Raw genomic sequence first — 24263 nt, forward strand, 5'->3', positions numbered from 1 at the left:
TAAAGTTTGTTAGTAACTTTTAAGGATGTAAAAGCAATGTACATTTATTTGTTAAACTCTAGAAATTCCAGAAGAATGAGATGAGAATAACAGTCCAATGGATCTTACTTTGGGCTTTGAGCCAGCAGTGATCACGAGAGGTGGACCCTCCCCTGTGCCCCAGGCTCTTAGATGGAGCTTAGGGAGATGTGTGACTGTATGTACCCCATGGTGAGCTTCCTCAGAGCATGGAGCTTTTGCCTAGGATGTGAACCAGTTGAAAAACATACCAGTCTCCAATGCCAGCTACTTAATCTAATGATGGGAAGGACACCGTCACTGTCCTCATGTCATTTATGATCCAGTGGACAGAGGAGGACGGTTAAACACAGCTTGTTGATAAGGGCTGCAGTGCAGGGGTACATAAGGTGCCCTGGAGAAGAGGAAGCACAGTGCCCTCTTCCGAGCGTTGGGGAAGGCTGCGTGAACAAGTTAATGAAGTTCAGTCTTAAATGATTCACTTGTTCAGTAAACGGTGACTGAGCACCTAATATGTGCTGGCACTGATAGATGCTCCAAACATGAAATTAAATTATTATTACTTTATTTTTTTGGTGACGTCGGTTAATGAAGTCCAGTAAGTTTCAGATATACAATTTAACATTCTGGGCAGAGAGAACAGAGTGTTGAGCATCATAGAGGAATGAAAGAGCAGAGCAAGTTCTGAGAACGGGGCTCCACCAGGACCGATGTGTTTCACAGAGGAAAGGAGGGGGAGGCGAGCCTTCCGTCTTCATTCCATCTGGGTTGGGTTTTGCTCAGTGGAAATGAGAGCATGGAAATGCCTTTGGTCAGGTTAGTTTCCTATCTATTATCATCTTTTGAAAATGCCTGAAGCTAATTGGCCAGAATTCTGGTAATAAAAGTGTTGGCAGGCCCACAGATGTCTGCTAGTGATCACAACAGACGATAAGCAAGTAGGAGCAGTACAGAAAGGCCGCGGGGCCTGGTCACAGCTGGCTTCAGATAAAGGGAGAATTTGTAAGTAGCTTATGTAGGCAATAAGAAAAACCCAGAGATGCTAATCTAAAAATAAGCAGAGGGCAGATGGACAAATCACAGCAGAAGACAAACATGAAATAGCTAATGAATGTGAGTGAGTATTCAGTTGCACCTGTGAATCAAAGAAATGCAAGTTAAGACAAAGCGATACCAGTTTTTTTCCCTAGCAGATGAGCTGTTTTTGTTTTAATGGAAGGAGACGATGCCAGTGACGCAGGTGCTCTCACATATTGCTGTTGGCAGTATAAAATCATAAGACATTTCTGGAAAGCTCTTTGGCAGCATTGAGAGACTTAAAAATAGTTAAGCGAACAGATTTTGTAGTCCAGTAGACTCGAATTTGAATATTGGCCCCACTGCTGAATAGCAGTGTGACTTTGGGCACGTAACTTAGCTTCTGCTTTCCCATCTGTAAGGCAGGGGTAGTATGGTGTCCTCCGCAGAGGGCTGTTGTAAGGAGCAAATAAAATGATGCATGTTAGTGCCTAGCACGTGGTAATAGGATGAAACTCTCTTCTAATCAGAGATGTAGACAAAGGTGTTCATAATAATGTTATTTGTATTAATGAGAAATGACCCGAATGCTTAATGTAAAAGGAATGTTTAGTTATTGTGCCATCTGTGGGATGGATTACTATGTAAAGGTTGAAAGCTCTTAAAAAAAAACTAATGACAGAAATGCTCACAATGTTAAGTGAGAAAAGCAGAAAACAAAACTGATTTTTTGTTTTACATTAGCTTCAGGTGTATAGCATAGTGGTGAGACATATATTTATGAAGTGGTCACCTAATTAGTCTACCTAATTAGTCCCCATCTGACATCACACAGTTACTGCAGCATTACTGACCGTATTCCCTGTACTGTCTTTCACATCCCGGTGACTGCTTTTGTAACTGCCAATTTGTACTCCTTAATCCCTTCACCTTTTTCACCTGGCTCTCCAACCCCCTCCCATCTGGCCATCACCACTTTGTTCTCTGTATCTGTGAGTCTGTTTTTGTTTGTTTCTTCATTTTGTTCTTTAGATTCCACATAGGCGTCAAATCATATGGTGTTTGTCTTTTTCTGTCTCACTTATTTCACTTAACCTAATGTCCTCTAGCCATCCGTGTCATTGCAAATGGTAAGATTTCTTTTTTTTATGGCTGAATAATACTCTATTGCATATATACACCACCTCTTCTTCATCCAGTTGTCTGTTGATGGGCACTTAGGTGGCTTCCATATTTTGGCTATTGTAAATAGCACTGCAGTGAGTATAGGGCTGCATATATCTTTTCCGATTAGTGTTTTCGATTTCTTTGGATAAATAGCCAGAACTAGGATTGCTGGGTTATAAGGTAGTTCTGATTTAATTTTCAAGGAACCTCCAGACTGTTATCCATAGCAGCCGCACCCATTTGCAATCCCACCAACAGTGCACAAGAGTTCCCTTTCCTCCACATCCTCGCCAGCACTTGTTGTTGGTTGATTTATTGATGACGGCCATTCTGATGAGTATGAGATGATATCTCATTGTGGTTTTAATTTGCATTTCTCTGATAACTAATGACATTGAGCATCTTTTCACATATCTATTGGCTGCCTGTATGTCCTCTTTGGAGAAATACCTATTCAGGTCTTCTGCCTATTTTTTAATTGGGTTATTTGTTTTTTTGTTGCGTTGTATGAGTTCTTCAAATTTTTGGATATTAACCCCTTGCCAGATGTACCATAGGCGGATATCTTCTCCCGAATTTAGTAGGTTGTCTTTTCATGTTGCTGATGGTTTCCTTTGCTGTGTAAAAACTTTTTAGTTCGATATGGTCCCATTTGTTTTCCTTTTGTTTCCCTTGTCTGAGGAGCTATATCAGAAAAAGTTTTCCAGAGAGCAAAGTCAGAGAGTTTGCTGCCTATGTTTTCTTCTAGGATTTTTATGGTTTTGCGTCTTACATTTAAGTCTTTAATCCATTTTGAGTTTATTCTTGTATACCATGGTGTGTAAAAGGTGGCCTAGTTTCATTTTTTTTTAACTTGTGTCTGTGTAGTTTTCCCAACACCATTTATTGAATAGGCTGTCTTTACCCTATTGTGTATTCTTGCCTCCTGTGTCATAGATTAACTGAGCACAGAGGCACGGGTTTATTTCTGGGCTCTGTTCTGTTCCATCCATCTCTGTGTCTGCTTTTATGCCAGTACCATGCTGTTTTGATTACTAGCCTTGTAGTATAGTCTGATATCAAGTAGTGTGATACCTCTGACTTTGTTGTTTGCTGTGGCTTTTGGGGATCATTTATGGTTCTATATCTATCTTTCTTCTATCCTTTTCCTTTCCCTTTCCTTTTCTTTTTTTCTTTTTTCTTTTTTCTTTTTTTTTCTTTTACTTATTTTTGGCAACTCATGGTTGACCTCACAGATTGCAGGGACCTTGTCAGCTTAAATGCCTTATTTTTTATTTTTTACGCCTACAGCACCTGGTCTTCCTAGGTGGTCTCCCATCCAAGTACTAACCAGGCCCGACCCTGCTTAGCTTCTCAGATCAGATGGGGTCGGGCTTGTTCAGAGTGGCGTGGCTGTAGACTCTACATATATTTTTCGATTATTTGTTCTACTTCTCTGAAAAATGCCATTGGTATTTTGATAGGGATTGCAGCGAATCTATAGATGGTTTTGGGTGTCATGGACATTTAACGATGTTAATTATTCCTATCCACAAGCATGGTATATACTTCTGTTTGAATCTTCTTCAGTTTCTTTTTTCGATGACATAATTTTCCTAATACAGGTCTCAAACTCAAATGGCCCACGGGGAGGGGCCGGGCAAGTAATATAAATGAGTGAAGTGGGTCCGGTGTGGAGAACAGTAAACTGGAAGAGTACATATTCCATCTGAGGAGATGTGGTCTTTTTTCATCTGATCGTTGTTCTAAGGAAATGAATATCCACTGTTGCTAGATATCTTAATTTTTCAAGAAAAGCTGAAAATCTGGATTTTTTGATGTAACATTTTTACATGCCAATTTTTACATGTTTGCAAATAGTTTTTTAAAAAGTTTTTTTTTTTAGCTCTATAGGCCAAATAAAAACATCTATCTGCAGGTCAAATGTGACTCCAAGATAGCTGATTATCAGCCTCTGGCATAGTAGAAAATGAGCCTCAAAGTAGGGATTTTTTACTGAGGGGAAGTAAATAATGATTTGGTAGCAGCAGCGGACAGCCTAGAGGCTGGCATTACCCCTCCTTAACCAGTGGATGAGAGTATAAGAAACTTTTGAATAGGGTGGTAAGGGTTAATGGTGTCATATGATGAGAAGTGTGACATCTTTTGTACTAAAGGACATCTGTCATGGAGTTGAAGGCACATATGAGCTGTTTGCTACTGTCGGGTACTGTACACAAAGTCATACTTATGCTTTAAACTTTATTGGTTTAGCCAGATAAGAACCTGCCTCAGTTTTAATTAATAGTAACAAAGTCCATGTAGAGTCTATTCCCTATTTTAAAATTTATTTCAAAAAATTTTACTAACCAAAATTAAGAGTGGTATCTCTAGTTAACATTTTGACTCTTTCCTTTCAAATCCTTCACATGCTATTACACTGCATGCAAGCATATTTCCATGGCATTTGATACGCTTTTATTGACTTATCCTACGTGATCATACCTGTAGCCCATGCGTTATGTTGTATGTAGCCAGAGTGCCCAGCTCTGAGGTTAGGCCCTTAGGTAACAAGCGCAAGATAAGGAACATTCCATGTACCACTGCACCTGGGAATATGCAGGACACCTCAGAGGACTGAGTCTTGAACTTAAGTGGTGGTGACAGACTGTACAGTGTATTAGAGTTCAAGCTCTTAGGTCTTCAGGCTACTGCATAGATAATGATTCAATCTCCAAGCTTCTGTTTATGTTCAGATAACATTTGAAAGGAACATTGGTCATCAGGGAAACTCAAAACTTGGAATTGGAGCTGTTTGCAATAGTCTCAGGACACACAATATTGCATGTCTGCGAAAGGAGGGTCATACAGATAAATCTCTTTTGAAAATAACAATCGAATTTTTTGCCAGTCTTAAGAAAGCCATAAGGTCGTAAGTAGTGGGCAGAGGCTTTAACATTTAAATGTTTGATAGAATTCGAAATGAACCGCATAGTCTGGACCAGTATGATGCCAAGCTACTCATGATGAGATCCATTTTCCCAGAGAATTTCCTAGCAAGTTTTGCCTCTAGTGAGTGGTCTTCAGACCAAAAATCAGCCTTAGTAAGAGGCCATCTTCAGTGTGGATCCAGGAACAGTAGGTCGTGTGTCATAAAACCTGGGAGCCTGGAGGTTTAGAATGCTCAGTGGGACCCCACAATCTAGATCAGGATACCAACCACCTGCTCAACATTTCCTCTTGGATGTCCCAGTTGAACTTTAAATGTGCCTTACCCGACTTACTCCTTTACCATTTCCAATATGGGTTTAATGGGGGCACTAGCGTCACCCAGTAGCTACATCTAGAAACCATTTCTTTTTGATTCTTTCCCTTGAATAAATCCTCAACTTCTAATCACTAAAGCCCTCATTGTATTTTGCCTAGATTATTACAATAAATAGTCACCTGGCCAGTGACTCAGCCCGTAGACTTATCTCTTTCAAACCTATCATTCACATTCCAGTCAGACCTATTTTTTTAAAAAAAATGTATTTCTTATTAAAAAGGTCAAACAATATAGAAATATATAAAATTTGAAATTAAAGTTTCTGCCTACCCTTCCATTCCTATCTCCCAGTTTCATTCCCCAGAGATAACTATATTCTTCCATACTTTTTTTCCTGTGCTCATACAAAATATGTTTAATAATTACACATTGTTTTTTTAAATTCGTTTTTGTACAAAAATTGTCATTTTCATAATCTGTGATTTGTTCTTTTATCATGAATATATTCAGGTCCTCTTTTTTAAACTTATTTCAAAATAATTATAAATCATTATAACAAATTATAAAAATAAGAGTCCTATGTACCCTTTTGCCTAGCTTCCTCCAATGGTGGCATCTTAATGTGACTGTAATTCAGAATCAAAACAGGAAACTGATATTGGCACATTGCCATGAGCTAGAGTCTAGACCTCACTCAGTTTGCAGCATTTAAAAAAAAAACTGCACTCATTTCTTCGTGGGTGTGCGTGGTGTGCGTGCATGTGCGTGTAGTTTTATGCAGGTTATGCCGTCACGTGACCACCACCACAGTCAAGGTTTAGAACCGCACTGTCACTGCAGAACTGCTCCCGATGCTGCCTCTTTGAATCTGCAGCTCCCCACATGCGCCCACCACTGTCTTTGTCCCCGGTAACCAACCACTTTTCTGATCTCCATCTCTGTAGTTTTAACGTTCTAATCGAGCATGTTAGATAAAGAATGATATGAGATTGACTTTTTTCACTAGGCATAATCCTCTCGAGAGCTAAGGAGTTTCATTTTGTTCAGATCATTGATGGACATTCAGGTTTCCAGTATTTTGCTGTTATGAATAAAGCTGCTGTGAACATTTATATAGAGAGTTCTGTGTGAATATGAATTTTCATTTCTCTGGGATAAGTGCCCAGGAGTATGATGGTAAATGTGTGTTTAGTTTTATGAGAAATTGTCGTACTCTTCCTGTACTAATTTACATTTCCACCAGCAATTTATGAAGGATCCAGTTTCTCTGCAGTATTTAGTATTCCCACTATTTTAAAAATTTTTACCCGTTCTGTCTCATCGTGGTTTTATCCTCCATTTCTCTGATGGCTATTGATGTCAAACATCTCTTCTTGTGTTTATTTGTCATCCGTGTGTTTTCTTTGGTGAAGTATCTGTTTATTTCTTGACCCTAGTTTTAATTATGTGGTTTTCTTATTAATAATGAGTTTTTGTATACAGTATGATGTCGAGGTTGAGGGGTAGTTTTTGTTTTTTGTTTTGTTTTGTTTTGCCTATGGATGTGCAGTTGTTCCATTCTCATTTATCGAGAAGACTATCCCACTCCACTGAATTGTTTTGAGCATCTTTGTCAAAAATCAGTTGAGTGCATGGGTCTATTTCTGGGTTTATTTTGTTCATTGATCTTACCCATGTATCTACCCCTCTGCACAGCACCATGATTACTATAGTTATACAGTAACTCTTATAATCAAGTAGGGTGATTCCTTTCATTTATTTTTCTAAATTGTTTTCTTCTTCTTTTGGTTTTCCACGTAAATTTGAGAAGAATCTTGACTATATCTAAAAAAAAAAGTCTTGCCAGGATTTTAATAGGAATCGAGTTAAACCTATAGATCAGTTTGGGGAGAATTGATATCTTTACTAATTCCATCTTATGTTAGTAGAGAGAGATATCTACCATTCTGTGTTGTACTCCATAGCATAGATAGAAGTATCACAGTTTATATAACCATTTCTCTGTTGGGCATTTAAAGTACTTCGATAATGCTGCCTTGCAAGCAGCTTTTCACTAGTTTTCTGTTTCATCGCTCGCTCGTTGGAATATTTCTGTAGGGAATGTTGATGAATGTTCTGAAAGGTTTCCAAAAGGTTTTACCTGTTTGTAGTCAAAATAACAGTGATGGAGAAGGACTGTTTTCCTATAACCTCTCCAAATACTGGGAATGATCAGTGTTTAAAAATCTTTGCCAAATTATTTCTGCCAAGTTCACGTGTATTACTTAAACCAGAATTTTCCATCGTAAAAAAATTAACATGGACACTTTAAAAATCAAACTGTAGAATGATATAAAGTGAAAAGGAGAAATCTCTGTCCTTTCCCTCCTTCCATTCTGTTCTCCAGAGCAGCCCATGTCAGGCTCAATGTGAAGCATTCTGGGCCTTTTTTCTGTGCATAACATACTTTTTTCTTTTTTGACAAAAGAAATCATGTATTTATATTCTGTTCCACGGTTTTCTTTTTGCATTTGACAATATGCTATTGACAATTTTTCATTCATGTAAGTATGTGATTTTGTTTAAGTAAAACCTGTTCATATGTAATTTAAAAACACAAAGGAGTTAAATGGATGTCTTGAATGTTTCTGGGGGAAAAATCTAAATTGGATTTCCACTTTGTTTTTTAAAAATGCTGTGACTGAAGTGGAAGGAGATTGCCCAGTGGTTACTGTCATTTGACATTTCATTTCTATGAGAATACTATTTTGTTGTTCAAGAATTCACTTTCTGCTTGAATTTGATAGGGCAGCTGTTCCGAACCTGTGGCACCAGGGACCGGGGCTCCTATGAGAATCTAACGCCTGAGGATCTGGGGCGGAGCTGAGGCGGTGATGCTGGTGCTGGGGAGCGGCTGCAGGTGCAGATGCAGCTTCGCTCGCCCGCCCGCCGCTCACCTCCGACTGTGCGGCCCGGTTCCTAACCGGCCACGGACCAGTACCAGTCCACAGCCCGAGGGTTGTGGACTCCCGTGATAGGGAATAGACATCTGCTGTCCAGAACTCAATAGCCGTCGTCTCTTACGCACTGCAGCGAGCTAGTCAATAGTGACATGGCAGCATCTCACCAGAAAGTCCTGCGCCTGCGCTGTGCGAGACAGTGTAACATGCCAGTGAACAGATAGGCAGCAGGACATGTGAAGGCCACGGCAAAGTCCACGTTTTAAAAAATGCCATTTGGGGAAATAAAAATTATTATTTACTATAAGGAAAAAGATGCAGGAAAACAGGCTCGCTTTCAGCCTCGGAGTTTCCGTAATGTATTTTCAAGGCAACTCTGGTGTCAGGAAAAACCACAGCTTACCATGAGGGACGCACCTCAGTGTTAACCCCCGTGTTTATCCTGAATAAGCTATCGTAGTCGGCGTCCTGTAGAGTTGGGCGAAGAGTTTAGAAAGAAAAATGGGCACAGGTAGACATGGTGGCCTAAATCTAGTGGTAGTCGTAAGCCCCGTGCGTGTCTTATTTCCCTAGTGCTTAGGACAATGCTTGGCACGTCGTAGACGCTCAGTAAGTATCTGTCATGTGAACTAATGGCCCAAGATAGAGGTACCAGAGATGAGTAGAGAGCAGGCTTATGGAAGCCACAGGGCTAGAGTTTCAAGGAAGAAGGGAATGGCAGTTGCAAATATAGCTCAGGGCTTCTGAGGTCGAGTCTGAAAAGTGTTCACTGGATCTGGCGGCTGGCATGTCGGTGCGGGCTTGATGAGGACCATTTCCGTGGAACGTTCCTTAGCCATCTCCACGTTCTCTGACACGGTCGTCACTTCCGCTGCAGTCCCTTTCCTGGAATCCTGGGTTTGTGTATGTGTAGCTTCCACGAGGCCACGAAGGGCAGCAAGGACAAGGACCTGTCTCTTGTTTTTTGGTTTGTTCTGTTGTTTTTTATTTTTGTATCTCCAGAACCTGACACTATACCTCTGTGTGTGTATATTGTTTTAAGTTGTTAAATGAAATGGTGGTTCGTTTGGGGGTGGGGGTGCGAAGCGTTTTTCGGCTTTGGGGGCTTTTCGTCAGACAGGCCCTGAATGTAAGTCCTGCCCTTGCCCCATGAGATTGCTCACCCTCCACCCTCGGTCCCCTCCGCGGAGCTTGAAGCTGCTCGAGTGTGTAGTCCAGATTCTAAGCGAGGTGCTCTGCTCTGCTTTGAGAGATCAGACCTCTTACCTTGGAAACCAAACATCTTAATTTGCATCTGATCCACATTCTCCATAATGTAAAGAGCCTAGCTACAGTCTGAAGGATTAGATTCACCTCTCTTTTTACCTTTTCTGGACCTGGTCAGAGAGATAAATGTCTAAGAATTAGGAGAACCCAAGCTTATCTCTGGGATCCGTGGACTGTGCGTGGTCAAACTTAGTAATTCTAGTTTCTTTAGAAATCAGCTGTGCAGACTTTTTCTTTTTAAATCTGGCACTGAGTTTTTTAAACAGCTTTCTGTTACTACCGAGGTTTTATTTTTTAATTTTAATCGTTCACATTGGAACGCAGTGCGTATCTTCCACACTGTTCACTGTCACGGTTTCTCGTTTTGGCAGAATACTCACTTTCTTAGGAGAGTTATTTTTAGTGTTTGCGGAAAGGTTCTTAAAGGAAATGTGAGCTTAGGATGGTGGGACTGCGCAGCAGCTAGACTGGGGTTTTTCTCTGAAACCTTTAGGGTAGCAGTAGTACTCGCTTGCTCTCTCTAACTAGAGCCACAAAGCTTGTAGCTTTTCTTTCTTCTCCTTGCATCACTAAAGAGGTAAATTAACTTAGAAATGACAAAAGAAATTTTCTTGATTTTAGTGGCATGTCAACTTTCCAAAGCTGTTATCGAAGTCACCACTATTTAAGGACATGTGGACTTGAATTATATATAATACTGTAGGCTACTGCCAATCTTTATTTGGAATGAGGCAAAATATAAATATCAATTTTTTCGAAGGGCACTTGAGGTTTCTTTGCCGTGATTTAATAGTGAGAGAAAAAGTGAAATATATTCAGAAAAGCATTTCTTTTTGTAAATGGATAGCTTAGTCTCCTGTGGGTCACAGTGGTAATTCATAGATGGCCTTGCCTTTCATATTAATATTCATGTCATTCTGAAAATCACTTTTTATCAGTTAATTTTGATTTTCTGTATAGAAACCCTTTAGGGACTGGGAAGTTAGAATTCGGTTTCTCCCTCATGTTTCTCCCCACAGTACCCCCAGCACCTTTCTTTTTCCTGCGAGGACCTGTCACCTTTGTATGTCTCCTCACTGGACTCCTTCTCTTCCTAAGCTGTGAACCTTAAAGCTTTCAGTAAGCTCCAGATGGCTACAGAATAGAGAGCAAGAATTTTATGGGGATGGTTATGGACTCTTTTGAGTCTGATGAAAAATTATAGCCCTTCTACCCACAAAAATTTATCTTACACACAGTTTTGTTTACAGTTTCATGAGGCTCATGGATCAATCTCTCATTACCACCCCATTTAAAAATTCCTTGTAGAGGTACAGATAAGAAAACATCTTGGTATTTTTACCCTTTTTCAGTGGCGGTAACAGTGGTTTGCAAACTCCACCACCATCTTTCATCAAAAAGATTTCAATGTTTCTTTGCAAATAGTAGAGTAATAAAGCTGAAAACCTTGTTACTCTTGAGAGCATATAGACTGTCAAAAACTAAGACTTAGCGAGTAATCAGAACACACAACTATCATCTGTGTAAGTATATCTTTTTTTATGTTCTGAGTGTAGCATTAATGGGTATTTCTTTAGAGTTGTGTGTTACAAAGAAAATGGGGAGAGAAGAGGTCCCGTCTTCAAAAACACAACACTGCAAATACATAAAATAATTTTTTCCTTGTGTCATAAATGAGAGCACTGAGACACTGATGTGTTGGTTTTTGTTTAGGTTTCAAGACTGAAGTAGAACAAAGGCTGCGTTGTTGATCTGTAATCTGAATTTTAGCCATGAGGCAGGCAGGTCCCGGTAGGTGGAGGAGCCAGTGTGCCATAGGAAGCTGACACGCTGTCTTGGTGAAGGAGGCCTGCCACCTGTAGACAGCCTTTTTCCCTAGTGTCCTGCATGACTATCAACATGAATGTTTGTCTGGTCGCTCTTGCAGTCCGTCTGTGTCAGATCAGTAGTTTGGGGACCAGCTTACTGGTGGCCCAAGGAGATTAGAACTCTAGAAACTTGAGCTGCAGCCTCCTTATCACTCAGACCATTCTTGGTTGTGAGCCAGCTCTGGCTGTCTTTATATGTGTCCCAAATATCCTGATGATTGACTTAGTTTTCTTTCTGGCTCATTCGTATTTGGCACAGTCAGCTCATGTGAGGATGCAGCTTTATTTTACATCTTTTGAAGAGTAGATGGCTTGTACTTGTGCGAGGTTTTAATTGCAACAGACTTTTTTGTTCGTATAATTTATAATAATCGGAGTAGGTATGGCATGAAAGCTTCACATGCGCATGTGGTATATTTTTTAGCCTTTACATCCTGATAAACAGTAGTTTTAACTCAGGGATCGCCGCCTCTGGGAAGCCTTCCCTAATTGCTGTTTCCCTCTTACCTCCCAGAACTGTCCACTTCCTCCTCTGAGCCCCGTATGTACTTTCATTGCATTGTATTGCCCTGTGTGTTTACAGTCTGTGTCACTCTGCTGGCCTATAAGCTTCAGTATTTTAAAGAATATCATCGAACACTTACGGCCTGTTAGGGGCTCTGGGGACCTGGAGCACACTCGCCTGCCCTGAAAAGGGCAGCTGCTGCTCAGCTCCAGCCAGCGGGTGCCTTGAGGGGATGCTGGCCCTGTGTTGTCCTATTTTTTAATTTTTAAGGAGGAGTTAGACAATTAGGTTTTCATATGAAATCTCTTGAACGTTAAGTGGCTAATTCAGATATTTTAAAAACTTCATTGAGGTATAACTTACTTAAGAAAGTGTATATATTATGGGTGGATAGTTCAACCATTTTCACAGACTTGACTGACTTTTTTTATATAGGCCAAACAAAACTGGGTTGAGCTGCAAGCCAGCATTTTTCAACTTGTGACAAAGGCTGTATGAGGAACTGTATAGTTTGCCTAAGAATCACCTAATAGGCAAAAGTGTCTTAAAGAGAGACATCAGCCAGATATAATGTGGGGACTTCATTTGGATTATGATTCAAAGAAATCAAATGAAAAAGAATATTTATGAAATAATGAGGGAAATTTGAATTATTGTTAATTATTTTAGATGTCATATAGTTGGGGTTCTTTAGAAACTGTATTTTTTAGAGCGGTGTGGAGCAGCATTGAGCTGAAGGAACAGAGATGGCCCGTGTACCCCGTGCCCTCACACAGCACCGCATCCCCCGTTAGCGGCGGCCCGCGCACAGCGGCACATTTGTTAGAATCGATGAACTTCACTGACATGTCACTTTCACCCACAGTCACTCTGGTGGTATCCATTCTGTGGGTTCTGGCAAATGTATATTGACGTGTCTGTCTTTACACTGTCGTACATAGTTATTTTTTTAAGAGTCCTTAAAGGTACATAATGAACAATTTATGGATAAAATGAGATGATACTGGAATTTGAAGATAATTTGGGAGTGTGAGAGTTCAGGTTTAAATGACAGAAGGTCAACTGTGTGTTGGTAATCCTTGAAGATGGGTAGCGGGCACATGGGAGTTCATTATATTGATGTCCCTGTTTTTTCATATCTTTGAAATTTTCTACCTCCAAAAGTAAACCAAGAGTCCAGGTTAAGCTGAAGCATGGATTTTGGGGCCTGAGACCACAGGACACCGCTGCTGGTGACAGACTAAATTCCTGGACATATAGCCTGCAAAGGCAATGGCATTTTCTTTTTTCATTTACAGGGTCCGAAAGTCAGTATACCAAGACTGCTCAGGAGATCGTGAACGTCTGTCACCAGACGCTGACGGAGGTAAGCGGGAAAGAGGCAGTCCCCTCAGGGTCTGGCTTTCTGGAATCCCTTTCGTTCCCTTGAGTGAGGAGGCTTTCCCTGCCTGTCCTGTGTTAACGTGTCACAGCCGCCCCCGCCCTCAGCCCACATCCCTTACTTCCCCCCTGCTTTATTTTCCTACCTAGCACTAAATGTTTTTGACAAACTATATAATTCATTTATTTCAGTTAACCATGTGTGTCCTGCCTCTGTGAAGACGGGTTTTTGTCTGCTTTGTCTACTTTTGTATCCCTAGTGCCTAAAACACATGTTGAATGATTCACTGTTTTTTTTTCCCTCAGTATGATGAGCATTTGACTCAACTTGAGAAGGATATTTGTACAGCTAAGGAAGCCGCTTTGGAGGAAGCAGAATTAGAAAGCCTGGACCCAATGACCCCAGGGCCTTACACACCTCAGGTGAGTCTGAGGACTAGCGACCTCCCCTCATAGTATTCTTGTTGGTGTGGGAAGTTGGGAGCGTGTTAACAGATGCATTTACTGAGATACCCTTCTTCTCTGTCCTTCCTCTTCATATGCCTTTCGTGTGCTTTCTTGTCTTCTCAAAGGCTAAGGTGAGTGAGGGCCATGGGTCTCGGTGGCCTCGTTGAGTCCAGAAGAGGCAGATGTGGGATGAGTGAGTGGGGTGGGGTCGTCGTCGGCCAAGCCGGATTTGAGAATGCCGGTGTCCCGGCTGCTGGCCAGATGCGGTCCCTTTGAGTCTCTGCACGGGGCTCTTGGGTCTCTCAAGAGCATCAAGCTCTCAGGCGTAGACACGGGTTGCGTCGTCCCTGTGCCTGGTAGACGCCTCAGGTGTCGGGGTAGCACAGAGGGCACCCACTTTCCTGGATTGACTCCCTCTCCTCGTAAATGAAAACAGGTAATGTTTACAGTGTTCTTAAATCTACGTGCCCAAAGACTAGCGAGGACGAGTGATAAGAGAATTGTAGGGTTTCTGTCGTGAGTCCTGAATATACTCAGTATATTCAGTCTGTACAGCGCACTTCGAGGGCTGCCTTGTTTGAAGACTAGGACTGACCAGGACATAGCTGGTGCTCGCTTTCTGTGTTGGTGGCACTGTGGTCAAGTGCAAAGTACAGGACATTTGTCAGAAGACAGGCCTGGGTTTGGAGCTCAGTTCTGCTACTGTTTAGCTTTTTGTGAACTTGGGAAGTTAACCTCTGTAACACAGTTTCCTTTTCTCTAAAATCTACTTATTCAACATTGTTACAAACACTAAATGAGTTAATTGGCCTGGGACACAGTAGACACATTTATTAAGTGTTTGTTTCCTTATCTATGTGAAAGTCGTCTGCAAAGTTCTCAAAGGCCCTTTCAAATTTAAGCAAATATTTTAATGTGAAATTTTCCCAGTTCCCACTGGAAGACTTCTTTTCCTTCTACTCAGATTTCACTCTGAACTGATAATGCAACCTGTGTGGTCTCCGTGGGATTGTTGCTGCCTATATGTCTTATTCATGTACCCTCCCTATCTATCTTTTACTCTCTTTCATCCCAAAACCTAGGTTACTGAAGGGCTAAGTATAAAGAACCCTAAGATACTTCTTCCAGGCCCAGAACAAAGAAAGGCTCTTGGAGCATGTGGGCAGATTGGGTCAGTGGGGGCTTGGGTGAGTGACGTTGCCCAGGAAGGCCTTATTTGCTCATAGGCCCACAGCTTCCACCAGGCGCTTTCTGGTAAGTGAAAGCCTAGGTTTTAGCCATCATTCCCAGGAGTGTCTAGCCATGATGACACATGGGTTCCTGTAGTCGGCGACAGCATAAGCCTAGTCCTTTGGTGAGTCAGAGCCTTAGACCCAGAAGTCGTCTTCCTTTCTTCCCTCCCCTCCCCTTTCGCACTGTCTCACATAGCTGAAGGAAACCTGGCGACTGTTCTCCCACCTGTGAAGAGTGGGGTGGGGGTCACGCCTCGTCGTTGTCCCTGTTCACCTGTGCCTCGTGGCCTCCCAACGTGAGGGCAGGGTGCGCGAGTGTCCTCGCTCATTACTGGTGTCGAGCCGAAACGTTACCAAAGAAAGTTTGCGTGAGTTTGACCTGTCACAATACACTTCTGGTGTATGGAAACATCATGGTGATCGTGCTGTTCTTCCAGCTGCAAGTGGCGGCAGGCAGGAATTTACTGCCACTCAGCTGTTCGCACCCAGCTCGTATTGCCTCAGACATCCAGCTGAACACACTGTCCTCACAACTGTTCACTTGGCGGCGTCTGCATAGCCTTTCGTGCCCAGGTTTTCTCTTCTGTTCCACAATTAGTTAATCTGTTCTGGAGTCCTTGTAAATTCTGTTTCGCCTGTCTTTCTCCAAAACCACCTTCTCGATTCTAGCCTCATTCCTTTGCCTCAAAAAAACAAACCCACGAAGTAACACACATGTTGGTTTTTTTTTTTTTTTTTGAGAACAGTAACAGGTTCGTGGGCAAAAATTGGAAAATATGAAGAAGTTATCTAAAATCAAGTGCACCACTCAGAACGAACCAAGCTCTGTGAATATTTCGTGTTTCTTTTCTATCTGTGATGTGAGCGTATGTGTGTTTATACACACACTTTTAAAGTGAAATTGGTCAAGATGGTTTTGTGTCTTGTTTTCATGTCACATTGTCTTATAAGCATTTTATGTCATCATCAGTCTTTGAAAACTTAGTTTTCGGCTAGTTGTATGTTTCTTCTGTCTGCCAGGTTTTTAGAGAACTCTTTCCTGTTTTTCCAGCCTGTTGTTTATTGGTCCCTCCTGTCTTCCCATCACTGAATAGTCCATTTGCTAAATTTCTGTTCTCTTCAGGAGAGGGACGAGGGAAGGGCTCTCTAACTCACTGACTAGCAGGCATTGGGTGAGGCGCATACACATATATCTTAAGTGTCCCAACAGCCTCATGAGACAGACATTATCATTCATGCTTTACAACTGAGAGAATCAAGGCTTAGAGAGATGAAGTAATTCATTAAAATTCTCAGCCAGCAAGCAATGGAGCCAGGACCCAAACCCAGGGTAGTTCACTTCAAAGCCCATGGTTTTCCACCACACCATTTCGCCTCATAGCATCCTTCGATGAGCTCGTAAGCTATTAACCCACTCCAAGCTCTTGCTGGGATTGAAATTCCTAGGTGCCATTTCCTGTTAGGTATCTCTAAACTAAACGGTCAAAATCGCACTGGTGTGAAGCCCTGGGCCTAAAAACGGTAAGATAAGGCTTGGAAGAAGCGAGGTTACAGACCATAAAGGCTCTTGGGCCTGGAAGTGCCCCTCGGCCGATGCTTTCCTGCTACAGGCTTCTGGTTGTGTACGTTAGGTGCCGCTCCGCTAGAGTTAGCGAGATTCATAAGATTCCCCAAAACCTGTTCAGAAAGTTGTTTCAGACTGTGTTTTCTCTAAATGGATTGGTCTGCGTGACCTTTTCCCGCAGCGGCGGTCTAAAGGGGAGTTCTCTGTGTTTCCTGCTCCCTTTCCCTGATGCAAGCTAAGTTGTGTGATTTGTGCCACAGCCTCCTGATCTGTACGACACCAACACCTCCCTCAGTATGTCTCGAGATGCCTCTGTCTTTCAAGATGAGAGCAATATGTCCGTCCTGGATATTCCCACGGCCACTCCAGAAAAGCAGGCGACACAGGTAGGACATTCTTTTTCTCCGTATGTGATTGCTAGTACGCTTTGGGGTGGAGAATAGAGGAAGTGTGGGGGTTAACACATGGGTCAAGGATAATCAAGCTCCTTGGCCCTGGGGATGAAGGCTTAAGAATGTGATTTCAGGGTGCATCGACGGCAGGTCATATGACTGGCATCGTCCGCTGTCCGTCCTCACAGGTAGAGTCAGGGAGCACACGAATGCAGAAAGTGTATGGGACATCAGAGTAACCTGGCAGGCTGTACAGGAACAGAAAGACCACCCGCATTCAGAGACAGTTCAAAATCATTTCCCTGCTACTGTGTGGATGCTGTGATCAAAACGAACATTATTTATAAAATTAGATTAAATTGTTCCAATCAGCCTTTTCCAGCGGTATCAGAAGGTTCTCCTGAGCTGAGGCCTGAAACCCTGTCAGCTGATCTCAGGGCTCCACCGAGGGGTTCTAGCCCAGAGCCCAGCCAAAGCTAAGGAAAGCTTGGCTTAGAAAGGAAGAGTCTTCTTTGATGCCACCGTAAGAGTAGACAGGACCTTCCTGTCCTTCCAGGCTTTACCGTGCCCGTGATTCCCGCAGAGCGGACGGGGCAGGCGCCCGGGCCCTGAGCTGTGGAAACAGCCCCCAGGAGCCACCGTGGCCTGGCTGGGCTGCCGGAGAGGAGCATCCGTCCCGGGCGAGAGTCCTTGTTATCTCCGCCTGCAGCCACGGCCCTCAGTGATGTGCTATTTGTGTTCCTTACTCAGATGCACCAGGGCCGAGGTAGGCTGGGCGAGGAAGACTCTGATGTAGATATTGAAGGGTATGATGAGGAGGATGGGAAACCTAAGACTCCAGCCCCAGTGAGTATGTTCACAGAAAGCTTATGGTTACTTATGCTCTGGCATGGTAGGAGCCCCACAGTACAGGGCAGGCCGAGCCCCAGGGCCGCAGCAGAGGGTCTCCGACTTTAATCCTTGGAACCAGCTGAATGAGTCTGTCCACCAACCTTACTTGACTTCTTGTGAGGCAGCAAGCAGGGCTGGTGGTGGCTTCTGGTCTCTTACTTGGGCAGTGATGGGACCTTGACCCCCAACTGGTCTTATTCAGGAAGGTGAAGAAGTAGATGGCGATCTTGCAGACGAAGAGGAAGGAACTGTGCAACAGCCTCAAGCCAGTGTCCTGTATGAGGATTTGCTCATGTCTGAAGGAGAAGACGATGAGGAAGACGCGGGGAGCGATGAAGAAGGAGATAATCCTTTCTCTGGTGAGTCTCACTCTTTTGCGTCTGTTCCTGTATAGCTCACCATAGCGCCCTCAGGATGGCATAGGACGCTCTTGGCTACAGGTGCTGTTACCAGAAACCGTTGTTTTAACGAAGCCCCGTGAATAGGCCTCAGAGGGCCGAGCGCTCACTCGGAGGATGATGACATTTATTAACCTTAGAGGACATGAAGGAATGCAACACAGGAGGTAGGTATAAAAGATGACAGCGGAAAAGGCAGTGTCTCAATAGCAGCTTTGACTGGAGTACTTGTTAAAAACAAAAAGGAAGTGTTTTACGTGGCGATAGGGAAGGGAAATTGAGAAAAAAGGTCCTGCTTTGAGATACCTTGTGGGCTGGTGGCTATGGCGGGCAGCGGGGTGGGGGTAGAGGAGATGATGGGGGAGCAAACAACTTGGCCGGGGGTGGGTAGAGGAAGTGGGGACTCGGATTCCATTTCCAGAGCTCGGCTCGTGTCGGCATCGGCCCCAGGCAGGCACGCCTCCACAGCAGGGCATCCGGGCAGGGTGCCCTGCACACGTTGGGAGCAGCCGGTTTTGGAAGACCAAGCCGAAGAGGTCGGTTCTGTCCAGCTTACCTTGGTCTGTCTCTTCACAGCTATTCAGCTGAGCGAAAGCGGCAGTGACTCTGACGTGGGATCTGGTGGGATAAGGCCCAAACAGCCCCGCGTGCTGCAGGAGAACACGAGGATGGGCATGGAAAATGAAGAGAGCTTGATGTCCTATGAGGGAGCCAGTGGGGAGGCTTCTCGCGGTTTGGAGGAGAGCACCATCAGGTAATCGGCAGCAACATGCTACAGGGCTGTGGCGTCGGTGCCCAGCCGTGATGTCAGAGGGCCCAGCGTCAGATTCCTCTCATCCAGCAAACGTTTACTGAGCACCTGCTAGGGCCAGGCGCTATGCTAGGCCCTTGGGGATACACAGAGGAGCAAGAAATACCCTGTCCTTGAGGAGCTCACAGTCTAGTGGAAGAGACTGAGAAAAACCAAGTCGTTACCAATGCGATGTGATAAGTGCTGTAGCATAAGTTAAGTACAGAGCGCCAAGTCACCCCTGAGAAAAGTGTCTCACTCTGCTTGGGAGTAATCAGGGAAAGTTCCACAGACAAGGCACCAGTCGAACTGGGCCTTACAGGATGAATAAGAGTCTGCAAAGTAGATAAGTAGCAGCAGGTGAGGAGATCCTTAGAGTGGAACAATATATTCAGAGGCACAGAAATGAAACAGAAGGCTCCAGAGCGAAGGGAGGTTGTTGGGAGTTGTGGCTCCAGAAGTAGCAAAGATGATATTGCACAGAACCTTATATAGCATGCTGAGACATCTGGATTTTGGGTCATAGGAATCACTATCTCAGGAAAAGGAAATAACATCAACTTTGTATATTAAATAACTAGGACAATGATAAGGGCCTCATCTGGCATCTGTTAGAAGTGGGGGGTGGGGGCAGGGGAAGGAAGGGACATAGGGAAGAAGTATTTAGAGGGTCAGCCGATTGGATGTAGGCGGTAAGGAGATCAGGTATATAACGAATGGGAATGTCACTGATATAGGAGAGGGGGAGAATAGACATTAGATGGGGCGGGAAAGAAGGAAACAATTGTCTTTGGCCATGTTGGATTTAAGGCACACAGACGCATAGCCAGAGGTATTCAGGAAGCAGTTATAGTATTCATTCATTCAGAAAGTATTTCTCACAAATACAGACGTAACTAAGATGCGATCCCTTCCTTCAAGGAGTTGCGTCTAATGGGATACCTAAAACAGGTAAATGGATCATCAGACACAGTGAAACATGAAAAGCGCTGTGATAGGCAACCACAGAATTTTTCTGATTTGGGTGTAGGAATGGGGTAGGGGAGCTGGTTAGAGAAAGAAACTGAGCTGAATCAGAAATGAAAGATTTTGGAAACGTGTATCCCTTTGGCCCCAAAATTTTACGTCTAGGAAATTATTCTATGGGAATAATAAAACACCTTCATCAAGATATTTGTGCAAGGGTGTTTATCACAGCATCGTTTCTAATAGTGGGAAAGTTGGAGACAGCTGAGCTGTCTTAGTGAGAAACTGTTAAATAAATCATGTTACAGCCATGCAGTGGAGTACCATGCAGCTGTTGAAATCATGCTACAGATGTGTGTTTATAAAGATGTTCATTATAATCTTTACTGAAAACGTTCCTAAAGACCTTGTAGAGTGTTCTAATTTTGTAAATAAAAAATGTTTAAACATCTAAGTAAAGTGCATAGAAAAAAGTTGGAAGATCACCTACTAAGAGATTATTTCTGGGTAGTGCAGTTACCGGTGATTTTTTTTCTTTCATTTTTTTTTTTGTTGTATATTCAGTAATTTTTTGAACTAATGAACGTGCATTCCTTGTGTGGTTTTTTTGAAGTAAAATTAAGAATAAACAAACAAACAAAAAATGACAAGCACTCTGGCAAAAGCGTGAAGTCATTGGAGAGCAGGACTAGAGGCGTGAGGATCGCCCCGCAGTGGCGCGGGCCGGAGACGACAGAGGACTCAGCCAGGGCACGCAGAGTAGGGGTGGAATGGAGGGGGTCTAACAGGTAGAAGCTGCAGGACTGTTGGCTCATTGGCTGTGTAGCTGACTGAAACTGTAACTGGTAGGGGAAACTGAGTCTCAGGGTGTTTATGGTCATGTAGGCTGGCAGTGTGCCGTTCAGGAGTGAGGGAGTTTCTTCTTTCAGGTTCGTGTGTGCCTGTAGTTGGCCAGTTGGTTTTTGAACAGGATCATTTTTCTCTCAGGGGCCTGTAGAACAGTCTGGAACCAGTCATTTTAGTGTCCAGGGGAGGTGAGGCGGGCTGATCCCTTGGTAGCACCAAGAATGGGACTGGTCAGCTAGAGGGTGGTGCCCGAGCTTGAGAGATGACATGTTTCTCTTCTCAGTTATGGGAGCTATGGAGAGCCTGATCCCAAGTCGAACACCCAAGACACGAGCTTCAGCAGCATCGGTGGGTATGAGGTGTCAGAGGAGGAAGAAGAGGAGGAGGAAGAGCAGCGCTCTGGGCCGAGCGTGCTCAGCCAGGTCCATCTGTCAGAGGACGAGGAGGACAGTGAGGATTTCCACTCCAGTGCTGGGGACGGTGACTTGGACTCTGATGGTGGATGAGGCTTCCTTTGGGCCTCCTGGGTCAGCCTTCCCTGTTCTCCAGCCTAGGTGATTCACCTACCCCCAGTTCGTTTATGTTTGTGCAACGTCTGATCCTGAAATCACTAGATTAACTAACACCTTAGCCTTTAAGAAATAGTAAGTAAGTGATAACGAATCGCCTCTCCTGACCTTCCTGGGGCAATGTCACCCTTTGAATTAAAACCAAGCAACCCTGCTTCCCCCAACCACTAACAAAAATAGACCATCTCCTCCTTCTCCATTGTGCCTGTTTAACTCCATTTATCGCTGTCGGTGTCATTTTTCCCCAGAGAAGGAGGAGAAATCATGAAAGGACTAATAACTTTATGTCCTCTTGGTGTATTAGAGATTTTCCAAGCATGATATCACCTTAGTTTTCGAATTTGCAGGCTGTAACAGGTGACAGCCCCCTGCTGGGACAGAGAATTGGGTTCTCTCTGGTGGACTCTGTGCCACACTAAAAACGGAAACCTATTGGACAAACTGCCCAGTTTTTAATTATTTATCTAATTATGTAAGGCCTTGTTCCTAAAAGGATTTGAGGCAAATGACTATAGAAATCTTTGAAACGGCCTATATGTCAGAAGTGATCTGTTGCCATGTAAGTGTGTTCCATCCGTCCACCCTCCTGGGGAATGATAGGAAAATGGTAAGTTCCTCGGGGCAAAGGCTATGTCTTCCGTTTCTTTTCATGCCGAGGCTGTGGTTCCGTGCATAGTAGGTACTCAATCCATGTCCCTAGAATCACGAAGTTCTCAGTAGATTTGTTACTGAGCATCTGCTTCGTGGTAAGCACGCTGTTATCCTCGGGGATGCGAAGGGAAATGAGACACAGTCCTTTCACCCAAAGAGCACCATGAAATTGGGAGCGGGGGAGTGGAATTCTAAACATGTCGATCAAGCGTTAAAGTACTGTGAGATAAGTGCAGTTAAAGAGCTAGATATACAGCATAGGGGGAAAGAGAGGTGCAATCATGTCTGAAAAAGTCAGGGAAGTCTTTTTAGAGGTAATTTTTAAGCTGACTGTTGAACGAGGAGGAGCTTGCCAGATGGGAAAGGCTAGGACAGCAGAGTGCATTCCTAGTTTGTTTGTTTGTTTGTTTGTACCTGCCTCGTTCCAGGAGGGATTGAAGGTGGTTCAGTACCAGGCCTTTACAGCTGGAATGGCTGGAGATGAGATTGCAGGATGGGCAGGAAACACATCATCAGGAGCTTTGAATTTGATGCTAATGAGTATGAATTTTATATTATAGGAAATGAGCCCTAGTGGAGTGATAGAATCTGAGTTGTGTTTTAGAAATGTCTTATGTGTCAAATTATGAAAGGAATGGAGGAATCATAGGTGACAAGTGTGATCCCATTTTTGTAAAAGACAAAAAACCATGTATGTGTATTTATATGCATCGATATGTACTTATATATGCAAAGGAAAGGGTCCGAATGGACATACGCTCAGCTGTCCACAATGGTAACCCCCAGGGAAGAGGGCTGTATGGTTGTGTGCACACTGGGCGGGGTATTATGCTTTTATTTCTGTATCGTTTGATTTTTTTTACAGGTATGTACTATTTTTGTAATAAAAATATTTATAAAGACTCAAGGAGTAGTGTGGAGAATGGTTTGGAGAGGAGCAAATCTAGTTCAAGTAAGGCGTGGCAGAGGCCAAGCTAGAGCCGTGGCCTTAACACAGGAGGAGGGCTTCGAGAGGTCTTCAGGGGTCGAAGCAGTAGCACGTGTCTGATTGGCATTTGGAGGTGGAGGGGGCAGAACGGAGGCGGCGGGGACGTGGCGCCTGCGCATCCACTCAGCATTGATCAGCCCACCTCTTCTCACCAAGCAGTCTGCCAGGCACTGATACAGAATAAGATGGACTTTGTGATTGCAGCGAACTTAAGGTCTAGAACGAGAGAGAGACGTGTAAATAAAGACATCTGCTCAAAAGCGATGACTGCAATGCACTTTCACAAGGTTCTGCCTCCGGAGGCAGGGTGGGAGGGCTTCAGGAGGAGGCCCTGGGGGGGGACAGCCAGGGCGGAAGGGGAGGGCCGGTGGAGGGGGGAACACTCTAGGCAGGGGGAACGGTGCTTAGGGCCTGCTCCTGGAACAGGGAATGCGGGCCAAGTAGAGGAGAGGGAACGTGCATGGCGCGGTGATGCCAGCCGAGGGGTGATGGACACCTCAACTGGCTGCGGCATTGGCAGTGGGGCCGGAAGGAGAGGTGCATCCGGGTGACTACCTGGCTAACGAAGAGTAGAAAAGTGGAACCTAAGTGTCTGAGGTGATCAGGGAAAAGGTGAGGGCCATTCACTGAAGAGGCGGAAGGTGGAAGGCAGGAGAGGGAGCCAAGTTCGGTGGGCCGCCTGCGGGTGCGGAGTGTGATAAGGAGAGAGCTCAGGCTTCCTGCAGCCTTGGGCGTAGGCGGGTCAGCCAGGAGGCATGTGGAGGAGAGTCAGCAGACAGTCCTGGTGAAAGCCAGGAGTTAGGGGTGGTCGGAGACAGAAGTGAGACCTGAAGAGTAAAAATTTTCACACCGAGGAAGTTTTAAGGAAAAAAAAAACCCACCACCACGGAGAGGTGAAGTAAAATTAAGCCCGAGGGAAAGCCTTTGGGTTTGGCAGCTAGCTAGGAGGACCCTGGTGACCTTAGCTAGCAAAAGCAGTTTTAGAGGAGTGAGGTTGGAAGTCTGCCAACAGCCGGGCGAGGAATAGCTGGAAGATAAGGAAGCGATAATGGACGTCTGTAGATTACTCTTTCGAGAAGCTAGCCTGTAAGGAATAGAAGGGCTTGTCTTAAGATGGAAGAT

General features: G+C 43.9%; 1 protein-coding gene and 1 pseudogene across 8 annotated transcripts in view; one reads left to right on the forward strand and one right to left on the reverse strand.

Moving 5' to 3' along the window:
- TAF1 (TATA-box binding protein associated factor 1) overlaps positions 1–23057 on the forward strand; it is a 55850-nt gene extending 32793 nt beyond the window's left edge. For 6 of the 8 annotated variants that reach the window (XM_036226519.1, XM_016151022.2, XM_036226516.1 and 3 more), the window contains 6 exons: positions 13326–13393; positions 13714–13830; positions 16911–17036; positions 18136–18292; positions 18908–19085; positions 21217–23057. In XM_036226519.1, coding sequence (XP_036082412.1) covers positions 13326–13393; positions 13714–13830; positions 16911–17036; positions 18136–18292; positions 18908–19085; positions 21217–21439 — 869 coding nt within the window. In that variant the 3' untranslated portion in view covers positions 21440–23057. Of the gene's footprint in view, positions 1–13325; positions 13394–13713; positions 13831–16910; positions 17037–17792; positions 17889–18135; positions 18293–18373; positions 18499–18907; positions 19086–21216 lie in introns of those variants that run through there. The other 2 variants (XM_036226520.1, XR_004952807.1) reach the window with 2 other exon arrangements.
- On the reverse strand, positions 3484–3602 carry LOC118608300 (annotated as a pseudogene).
- Positions 23058–24263: the final 1206 nt, after the last annotated feature.

This window comes from Rousettus aegyptiacus, unplaced genomic scaffold (assembly GCF_014176215.1).
Source record: "Rousettus aegyptiacus isolate mRouAeg1 unplaced genomic scaffold, mRouAeg1.p scaffold_m13_p_9, whole genome shotgun sequence".
Taxonomy (NCBI): domain Eukaryota; kingdom Metazoa; phylum Chordata; class Mammalia; order Chiroptera; family Pteropodidae; genus Rousettus; species Rousettus aegyptiacus.